This window comes from Gasterosteus aculeatus, chromosome 7 (genome assembly GCF_964276395.1).
Source record: "Gasterosteus aculeatus chromosome 7, fGasAcu3.hap1.1, whole genome shotgun sequence".
Lineage (NCBI taxonomy): Eukaryota > Metazoa > Chordata > Actinopteri > Perciformes > Gasterosteidae > Gasterosteus > Gasterosteus aculeatus.
In genome coordinates, this window is record NC_135694.1 from 16,061,369 (window position 1) to 16,072,331 (window position 10,963).

Here is a 10,963-nt window from a genome sequence, read left to right on the forward strand (position 1 = left end):
CAAACAGTTGCACTGAAAATAACGCCGTGTATGTGTGAGTGCAGTCTGCTACTATAGACGGTGCTTCACCTGATCCGAGCTACCGAATGCTGGCATGTGGAAACTGAAACCAACCACCTCTTGTTAATTGAGTTATTCCAGCCAAAGTTATATTCAAAGTATTGTTTACTACAAAAGGTTACAACTTGACAATGACATCGACAGTGTCTAAACAGTTAACCGGCTTCTTTATTTCCACTATCCTTTCATCTTCATTGTGATAATCCTCTAAAAACCAGCGATCCACATACAGACGGCCCCTTAACCACATCAGGAGAGACGTCAGAAAACTAGAGCTGCAACTTTTTTGGAAGAACATGCCGATATATTTTATATTCTTCTCTGTGAACATGAACGTTTTCCTGTGAAGAAATGATCAAAGTTATAATATAAATAGTCTCTGTTGATGTGAACACTGGTGACAGATCAGTATTTTCTTCATGGAAACTGTTCACTTGGTTTTAAAATACAAAAACTGAGGTCCACATTGAATTACTTCAGGGTAGTGTTTTTTTCTTCACATCTAGTGTGAGGAACATACAAAATAAAACTGAGAAACATGATCAACATAAATACATCGTACAAATTCATATTTCAAGTAACATGTTCTAAAGCAAAGCAGTCCTAGTTTTTTTCAATACTGATTGAATGTTTTAATGGAGCGTGACAACAGAACTGTATCGAAAGACTATGAAAATGATTCAAATGGTTTGTGGGGCGAGTGCTCAGTTGGCGTGGTGTGTGGTTGAGAAACACAGCTTCAGTGTGTAAGGGTAAGGCCCACCTGTAAGAGAGAAAAATAGGCATTTTAAAAATATAAAAAGACAATACAAAGGCTATTTAAAGCATGTCATGTCGACAATGTGCTATTCTAAAGAGAAGATAACTCACTGGTGTTTTTCATCTGGTAATGGTTGATCAGAGCGAGGGCTTCCATGGCATCATTAATGGATTCCCACTCCAGGAGGCCAGATGAACTGCGCTCACCTTTTGTACCACACATGACGGATTAGATTACTAAAATAAAATTATACTAAACGGTGTGTAAATATTGTTAAATGACACACAACCAACTACTACTATTAATATTTGCTCTTATATTACAAGAATCTTCTAGAATATTGTCAACTGTAGAATCAAAACACACTCCAGCAATTATTTTGGCCTGATTGTAACTCGTAGTACTCACTCTTCCCGGTAAAAAGTTTTACACTAGTGGGGGTCTTGATTCCCAGTTCTTCGCAGGCCTGAAAGAAAACACCAGTTTCAGTGGACATCAGAGGAGCAGTGGTGTGAGATAAAAGGCTGCACTTAACAGATGGAGGAACCCTGGTGCTTTTCTCACCTGGGTGAAGACCTCCGGAGAGATGTCGGGCTGCGCGTTGAAGAAGTGGAGGACGTTGCTGGGGTGCTGGATCCGGTTCTTGGCCGCCTGCTCTGGGGAGGTGAAGCGGTTGTTGCGCGATCCGTGGAAATCTTTGAAGCTGCTGCTGTTGTCCTCCAACTGGTAGCACTGTCCTGGAACAATGGCCTGCTGCTTGGACACACTGGCGGGGGGGAAAGGTCAGAGGTTGTTCATCAGCTCAGCATACTTTAGGTTTAATAATCAACAGTCTCATGCGTTGTAATAGTTTGGACAGCTGCTCCTACCAAACGTTGAGTTTCTGTCCAAAAAGGAAGTTGTTGTTGAGGTGAGTGATGGCCCGGTCCACCGAGTAACAGTCACCCATCTCCACCATTGCCGCTCCAGGCTTACTCTTCATGAATTTAATCTGACGGAGGAAAAATACATAGCGAAATTGACATAAGGGAAAACAAAACAGCATGAAACTAGCAGTTATTTTCATCACCAGTGAAGTCCATTCAATTCAAGTCTTACATTTGTCCGTTTAGTGCAAAAGGAAATAAATTTGATATCTTCAGGATTCAGATTAATACTTTGGCTTAAGAAAATGAAACAGAATTAAATATTTTTAAATACAAAAATAAATAATTATTCATCAGTCAATTATACGCACATCACACAGGTTCCTATTGAACTCCAGCAATAACTATCAAACAACTTAAATACATCCCATTTGGGGTTTCCGATGACCAACGCTCAAAGCCTCTCCTCACCCGCTCCACATTGCCGTAGAGGCAGAAGATGTTGAAGACCTTGTCAGCGTTGACCTTTGAGGGCTCGAGGCCATAGACCATGAGGACCGGAGAGTCGGCGTGAGGGCCGTACTCGGGGGGCGGCGGTCCGTAGCTAGGGCCGTAGCGCTGGCTGCCTCGACCCCGCCCGCCCATACCCGGCCCCATGCGGTGGGGAGGCGGCGGGCCGTAGCTGTCCTCGTTGTAGCCGTGATAACCTCCCTGCGGGCCACCTTAAATACAGCAAACATTCGAGTTGCAGATTCAGTACTGGATTGTGATCAATTCTTTTAAATGTCAGGCCATGTTCTTCAATGTGATGAGATACCCACCATAATCGGGTGGATGGTCTCCCAGAAGAGCCGGCTGCCTCTGCCGTTTGTTGGAGTTGGCATTGGGATCTGTAATGGTCAGATACAGTTGGCCTATGAAACAGCTGCCATATCAAACAGGTAGCGTAGCATACAAAGGGACATGGTTGTGACTGACATGCAGCAGAGGGGGCTAATATTTTAAGTGTTAAAAAGTCTGCAGGCTCTATTTTGCTAATCTACGTGACATAATGGAGATTTTTTAGCAGTGATGTTGACCAATAACTTGCATCTATCAGCCAGCTCAGTGTGTGTACACGCGCACACACACACGCACACACCTTGTGAATTGTTCCAATTGCCTTCACCATCAGCATCTGTGCAGGTACACATACACACGTCAAATCCAAATAAACATTAAAAAATATGATACATTTTGCAACGATGTATAAAAATCCTATTACATGCTCAACATTTATATGGAATGGAAAGATGCTAGTAGAATATCAGAGTTTAATTTGCATCAGTGCTACGAGCAGCTGCCTAAGCATGCTTTATTTAAAAACGATACCGTTTATACAAATCAGGATATGACAGACATAAAACCAGAAGTGAATTGACATTGTTGTTTTGATTAGATTACATTGTTGAATAACGAAAACAATAAGACCTGATATGGAGACTGGGCTGAAAATAATCAGCAAAAAAGGTACTGATATTTTCTGTTAAATTTTAAATAAAAAAACAAACCCAAGGGGAATTCTCCGCACGCACAGACATGTATATTAAAGGCAACTTCCTGTAGTTTGGCAGATTGACAATATGGTCATGGCAACTAATAACAGCATTGAGTGTTGTGCAAATACTTTACACTATAATCAGCAGTATGTATATACATACAAATATAGCAGGGTGTCAATCAGGAAAGGGTTCTTTCTCGTAACTACTAAATACTAGTATAAATAATTAAGAGCCATTTGAGAAATTAAGTGAACTGAGACCTACATGTTTCTCATGATGCATTTTTACAAACATCTCAGATTACACTTTTCTGCCATAATCACAATAACCATAATACTAAGTAATGTATCATCGATGAGACTCACACTACAGCAGTGATACCTGCCAGTCAGACATCATTTTCTCGGTATCTCCCAAACGTATTTCACATCTTTTGAGTGAAAAAAGATTTATATTTGGTTACATTTAGCTTTTGACATCAAATCTATTTCACATATGTAATTTAAAATAGATTTACTATACCAGACACGTTAGCTGTAATCAAACCTTAAATTTGCAGCATTGTTATGAGGTACATACATGCTGTGCTATGAACACATGTAGACTGGGTATTAGATAAGGTTTTTTTTAATCTGGTGGAGTGTAAAATCTACCAGCCATTACGGTTACTGTGTTTAGGGCTGGCGGTTGGAACAAAACTAGTGGCGAATTTCATATTATGTGAGCATTTAGCCAGTGAACAGTGCCAAGTTCCAACCCTGACTAAACATATGTGGAGCTAATGCTTAATCAGAGGCTGTTTATAATGTGTCCTAGATTGAATGTGCAACTCGAGTCACAAATCAACAAGCAAGGAGATCACTGTGGGTAGTGATTCAATATTCTCACCTAAGAACTGTGCTAAACAAAACAAAACAGAAAACAGCACTAGATCCAAACTATGGTTTGTAAAATTGAATCTCTTCTTTGTAATGGACCATTTAACTACTAGTGTTACTAGTGGTGGATCCAAATAAAACACTGCACTTTTCACACCCACAATGAAATAAAGGGTTTTGCCTAGAAACTGCTGCGTGACCCACTCATTCCTCTGGATAGTGATGTTAACCCGACATGAGGAAGTACAACGAGACAGAAAATAAAGACAAATTATAGAAGTTAGCAAGAAAATTCAGACCCAGTTTGTCAGTGAAATTAAAAAACCCGTTGCTCGCTAGTGTTGCTATGGGCCTTTACCATATTGTAGTATTAACACAATGGCTGAACAGTTCAACATGTTTCGGTTCACACTCATGTTCTACTTTTCACGATTAAGTCAGGTTATGAATTCATTCTGTCAAGTACTTACAGCACCACACATGGAGCATGGGACACAGTGGGCAGGTAGGGGGCAGTCTTCAGCAAGGATGCTACCTGCCAACCTCTTGACTCCAGCCTCAACTCATTCTCCCTCTTCAGTCTTTTCTTCCTTCTTCCTTTCCTTGTATCCCAACCACCAGAAAGAAAAGTACATCCACGCTTGGCTTTGACTTGCTGCCGGTTAGTTTTTGAGAGTTGCTTTTCACGAGGGCTCATTTCCAGCTTACCGTGCTGTGACCACAAAGCAGGATATTTGCACCGTTTGAGAGTGGGCTGTCTGTCCAGACACACTGAGCCAAACCTGCATCACACGGGAGGCGTTAAAGGCATCAACTACGGGCCAGTGCAAAAAAAAAAAAAAAAAAAGGGAAAATGAAACAACACAAGAGCAGAACAGAGAGGGGAAATGGGGAAGAAGGTACAGGAGGGGAAGAAAACACCCGAGTCCATAAATGTAGGACGCTGTAGAAAAGGATTTTGTTTGTCTCTGTGCTTGAACGCTTGATAGGTGTTTGATGCTTGTGTCTTCGTAGGCCCCCCCGTGGATGTTTCTTCTTGTGTAAAAAAAAAAAATGGGACACTCACGTGATGCTTGCTGATTTGCTTTAACAGCGGTCAGCCACTGGCAAAGTGAAAAAGAAATCTAGCGCCGACAATAAGTCATCTGGAATATCTGAGTGACGATGTGCTGTCATGATGCTTCAGCTGTGTGTTGCCGTGGATGTTCGGCTCGTTGTGTTGTGTTCGCCCAAGGATGGTGGAGACGAGCGGTATAAGCATCTGAGAAAGGGAATGGCCTCTCTTTTTTGTTTACAGCCCCAGTGTGCGGTCTCGTCTGTTCCCTGGCCGGGTTGAGTGTGTCTGAAATCTCCTCTGTTGCTCCCTGTGGTTCTTTTATGGCGGCCGCTTCCGGATAGACCAACACGCCTGACTCCAAGCCCTCATCATCAGTGTGTTGTGACTCCTCGGGTCTCTGCAGATGAGATGTGCTGTACTGGCGGAGAGGTGTGGGGGGGGGGGGGGTAGATGCTTATCAATCTATCAACATCAGTCTGTGGTGGATATGCGCGGTGTCTGTTCATGTGGCCGTGGGAATATTTCTGTCCTTTAAAACTGAAACGGCAGCTACGGGCCACCACCAAAAGATAAAATGGACTCCCGTGTCAGGTGGCGGAGGCAGGAGTGATGATGGACTTGGAATAAGGAAGTACTGAGTTGAGGTTGTGTTCCGGTATTTGTTGCCCTGCCCCACTGTGTCCGATGTATTCCACAGAACAGATTTACATTAGTTGTGGCTGTGGGTGCTGTTGTGCTGTAGAGGCCTCCGTGTTTGCTTAGAGGTTGATGTAAGCCTGTATGAGTTTGCACAGTGAGGACACAAAGGGTACCTCTGGCTTGTAAGGCAGCGCAAATTAAAAGAAAGATGTCAAACACCTGTATAAGACTTGGAATGTACATGTTGTGCCCGTGGTACAAGAAAAAAAAAATCATTCAACAGTGGTTGCCAAGAAAGGAAATCAAAATAAAATCCTCAATACAGATACACTTAAATAAAGTATTTGTAATATTGTTTGAAACTACAGTAAGGCCCTATTGCCTAGCACAAAGAATCAAAAGCAAATGTGAATTGCAGTATCATCTTCTCTATCCAGAGCCTTACTTGACTTTTTGTCTCTTGCTGGAGCATTATTTTGTATTTCAACCTGTATTTTTGTCATTGTAGTGGCAAAGAATCTCCGACATCACAAAGTGGGAGTGGATTTTTTCTTGGAGGTTTCCAGCATGCAAGGACCTTGGTTTTTAAGTTGTTGATTTTAAAACAAATTGTTTATCGATGCAACCCATATCCAATAGTAAATGAAAAAAATAATATATATATATATATATATTCAAAATGATCCACCCAATAAAACTAAACACAACAGCTACTGTAGATGCCGATCGTAATGTCGCGGTGTCACTGACGATGTTCATTGTACTTACGCTCCTGTTCAGTGTACCAAAAGCTGGAGAAATCTCAGGAGTCGTGTCATGGGACCTTTAACCAGAGGTGTGACCATTGGTCTCACAAGGCAACTCAGCTGGCCAGTGCAATGTCACATATGAGCTTGATAAAATCTCCACTATGTTTGAAGGTATAATAGCTGTGATAGTCTCTTTAATATAGAGTATGCAGCACTGTGAGAGTGTGTAGCTGTGACATGCTCTGTAGGGAATGTGAACCTAATGAGGGAATGGTGCTCCTAGATAGGCTACTGTGACGAGTGTGCAGGGCTTCTTTCATGCATGACCCTGAAATCAAGGTAGGCTGCCCTTGAGGTTACTCCTCATGCCCTTACTTTGAGCCTGCTGTGTGGCGAGTAAATGCACAAAGATCGTGAAAAGCATCGCAGGAATACGGTCTCTGACCACTGAGCTGAGTAGCGTTGTGAACGGTGGATGAAACCATTCACATGTGATCAAAGGCAATAAACCCGGAGGCAGAGATCCCTTACCATCTCATACAGAGGAATCAGAGGAAGAAAATAGGAGGAGGAAAGGGTCAGGGACTGCGTGTTACCTTGGCCACTGAGGTTGGGGTTTGTATAGTCCCACGTGTCCTGGTCGTTCTTGAAGACATTAAGTCGTGCTGGCTGTGGATTGCATTACAAAAAATAATAGTCAAACCCTGTTTCCTCACAAACATCTAATGTTAAAGCACCAGGCTGGATGAGCTGTGGGCATACGCTCACCTTGGCATACTCAATCTTTAGAGTGCAGCAACCAGAATAGATGTCTGCGCCATTCAGAGAGGCTTTGGCTCTCTGAGCACTTTGGACAGAGTCAAACGTGGCAACAATGAGTTAAGGTGAGATTTGATTACATCCAAGATTTCTAAATCAAACAGCAACACAGTGGAAAATTAGTGTTCAAATGTAAAAATAAAAAGGCAATCATTAAAAAGGATATTCCACCATGGCCTGAACACCATTCTTCCTGAAGATGACAATCCTCTGTACAGGCCCACAGTTGTTACAAATGGTGTAGAGCACGTCCTGCAGAGGCAAACAGATCACATTGCACTCCTAATATAGCAAGCACACTTTATTCCACAGCATTCCCATTACCTTTGAAAAATAAATATTTTTTTTCATTCCTATAGAATTGAGTGTCGTCAAGAGAAGAAATCCAAAGTAGTTAAGAAAAGTTTGTTGAGTGAAGAAGGAAAATATAAAATGCACAGGCTGCAACAACCATGCCAATGCAGAATAATAGATACGCATGCTTCCATATGGGTTTAATGATGCACCGATTGGCAGCAGAACTTCTCAGGGGGTTTTCAGCCCATTGAACAAAACATTAATTTCTTTTACTTTCATGAACTTGCAAAGGATTCTGTCTGCATTTGTAACCATGGAGCTAGCAGATTTCCTTACCGTGCGAGTTATTCACATACAGTCATACCAGTGTAAAGCCGTAACAACTGATGCAGAGCGTGCAACGGTTGGAGCTACTTGTCTTACGTGTATTGAGATTGACTCATGGTTATATCAATGAATAACCGACAACTAATACTCTTTAAAAGGGTAAAACACCACGACACAAGTTTTTGACACAAGCAATTTTTAAAACCCATACAAGTACAATGTAGCTCGCCCGCTATCACAGCAAGAACAAACGTTGTCGCTTTATTAAATCACGGAAAAGAGGGATGCCGGGGGAACAACAAGAGACCAGGGATGCACCAACACATGTGCCCCAGAGAGGAGAGGTTTCTGTTTGGTTTTGAGAAATCTAAAGTTAGATCAGAAAAACGATCTATTGCAAAGTTGGTCAGGATGCTAGTATTTGCCTCACAAATAGCAACACAAGCAGCCAAAACAGCTAACATGCTAATGAGCTAATTTGCCGCCATGTTGCGAGCGAGTTGAACAGCTGTTCAGTTGGTCAGCGTTCCTTTTCGGCGACAATAAATAAATGGGTTTGCTCAGAAAAAAGGTTCTGTGATATACCATCAGATTTACAGCCTTATTCCAAAGTTATATTTTTTGGCCCCCACAAGATTCAACACTCAAATCCCCATAATGACATGGTGGGAAAATTTAGAATAACTATGTGAATGTCCTTGAGCGGCCCACCCAGAGCCCTGACTCGAACCCAGTCTGGAAGGATCTGATAATGTCTGTGCACCGAAGCCCCCTCATCCAACCTGAACATTTGAGGTTCTGCAAAAGAAGAATGGGAGAAAGTGCCCAGAAATAGGCGTGCCAAGCTTGCAGCATCATCTATATTAGATGTTATTCAAGACTTGAGGCTGTAATTGCTGCCAAAGGTGCTTTAACAAAGTATTGAGCAAAGGCTGCAAATACTTATGTACAGGTTAGGTTTTTGTTCTTAATAAAAAAAAATTGAAAAAAAATTGAAAAAGCTTTATCAAGTTTTTTTTCCCCCATTGTCATTATGGGGTGTTGTGTGTAGAATCGTGAATTAAATACGTTTTGGAATACGGCTATAACAACAAAATGTGGAAAAAGCGAAGCGCTGAGAATACGGATGTACTGTAAATGAGAGGACAAGTTACCGTGGTGATGGGATAGATGGGGTTTATGACGGTGAGCAGCAGGACGTTGTTGACGCTCCGGGTGTCCTCGGAGTCCCCTGGCCGGGAGATCTTTTGGCTAGTGGAATAATTGATGAAGGCGGGATGGCCTGCGATGTAAACCTGGTTCTCAGCTGCATATGTCACGGCATTGCAGGAGCCATTCATGTCCTCGTACTCCACCAGGGCCTGCCGCTTCTTGGGCATCATAACGACATAACTGTAAATAAATAGTACAATATAAATAGTAAAGAAGTAGTATAAATACATTTTAGGCTTGATTAATGAAAGCACTAGTCACATAAACAAGATGCCACAACAGCCTTCAAATCCATATAGATTGATGTTGCGATATACATAACCCGTTTTACATAAAGCCAGTATTGGCCAAATCACTCACTACATGAAGGCAGACACAGCGCCATTATTATTGAATAATTTATTGAAGCGTTATTATTATTGAAAACTTCTGAAGTGAAATTATTTGTTTTATTTACATGTTTTGTAGCAGCCTTTTGTCAATCAAGTATGGCTCCATCATTTTTTGATTTAATTTGTATCACGATCGGTTTAAATAAAAAGTGCTTGTAGCATCTCACATGCGGATTTGGTGTACAACTGAACATCTGGCCCACAAGGAAAATACATAAATGTCTCAACCAGAATCAACATTTGAAAAGGTATTACTCTACATGGTCATAGCAGCTTGATAGGATGACATTATGTCAGGACTGTGTTGTCTGTGAGTGCATGCAAGAGGTTATTATGAATGCTGACAAATGAGGTTGCATGAGACGGGAAACATGATAATCTCAAGATACTGTAGGTGCTCTTTTAATACCTGATGGCCCCAAACTCCTGCAGGGCCTCCACCAGGTCAGCCTCCATGATGCCGTCCACCAAGCCCCTGATGTGCACCACCGAGGAGGGCAGCGGTTTGTGAGGGTCATCGTAGCCCTCCTGCCAACGAAACACACAACATGATGCTTTTGGTTTATGAAGGATTGCGACCACCGGGGAACAAGCCAAGGAGCAGCAGGCCCGTAGAGACTCACATTAACGTTAGCTGGGGCGAGAAAACAACATTATTACGATGGCGGCTGACGTTACTAATGAGCGCGTATGGTTTCCTAAGTGATATACTGAGTTATTCCGCTTTAACACGTTTCAATCCAAACCTGATATAAATACCGCTAACGTGGCTAGCTTCATCTTAGCTAACGTTAGGTGTTAGCCTAGATGTAGATGCATGATAAGCAGTACTTTGTCAAGCTAAATTAAGACTCTTAGAAAAGCAAAACGTGGAACATTTCAGCAAAGCAACACTTTAACGATTCAGACCAGAGGAATAGACTCACCGTTGACATCCCTCCGTCCTCAGTTTTCTGTCTTTTCGATGCTCTGCCGCCTTCTCCGTAGTATCGGCCCACAGCGGCAGCCATGTTGTCCTGTCCCCTGTGCCGGTTAATTGATGCATTCATGGTATGTGGGAAAACGGAAGACCCTTTTGAACATCTGGAAGCTAAATTCGTATACAGTTTTTGTACGAACAGCTGCTTTAGATCCTAAACTCACATTTTGTTCTGTTGACATGTGTACATTTCTGCACATTAATTAATCTCCTTAAATGCCAATCAAAGATGACTTGGATCCTGGCTCTTGAGCCTTGTTTTAGGCCTTAGCAGCTCCATTCAGGCACCATCTCATCATGCACACTATTAGACTGTCATCTCAAGTGGAGATGTTGTCATCTTACATTTCACCTGCATTAAAAATGTAAATGTCAAAATGTTACTGC

General features: G+C 42.0%; 1 protein-coding gene across 2 annotated transcripts; it reads right to left on the bottom strand.

The window, feature by feature from the left end:
* Positions 1-147: 147 nt before the first annotated feature.
* Positions 148-10,809, bottom strand: LOC120821396 (heterogeneous nuclear ribonucleoprotein L). 2 transcript variants are annotated; one of them, XM_040179870.2, is made up of 14 exons: positions 10,524-10,681; positions 10,007-10,125; positions 9,148-9,385; positions 7,536-7,621; positions 7,319-7,415; positions 7,147-7,219; positions 2,828-2,863; positions 2,508-2,576; positions 2,158-2,408; positions 1,690-1,811; positions 1,385-1,586; positions 1,229-1,286; positions 931-1,026; positions 148-823 (listed from the first exon to the last, which is right to left on the bottom strand). In XM_040179870.2, exons 1-14 carry the CDS (start codon positions 10,644-10,646, stop codon positions 765-767), a joined length of 1,629 nt encoding a protein of 542 aa, XP_040035804.1. In that variant the 5' UTR covers positions 10,647-10,681; the 3' UTR covers positions 148-764. The 2 variants fall into 2 exon arrangements, with proteins under 2 accessions (XP_040035804.1, XP_040035805.1); XM_040179871.2 differs by lacking the exon at positions 2,828-2,863 and having other exon boundaries at positions 10,524-10,809.
* Between the last annotated feature and the right edge of the window lie 154 nt (positions 10,810-10,963).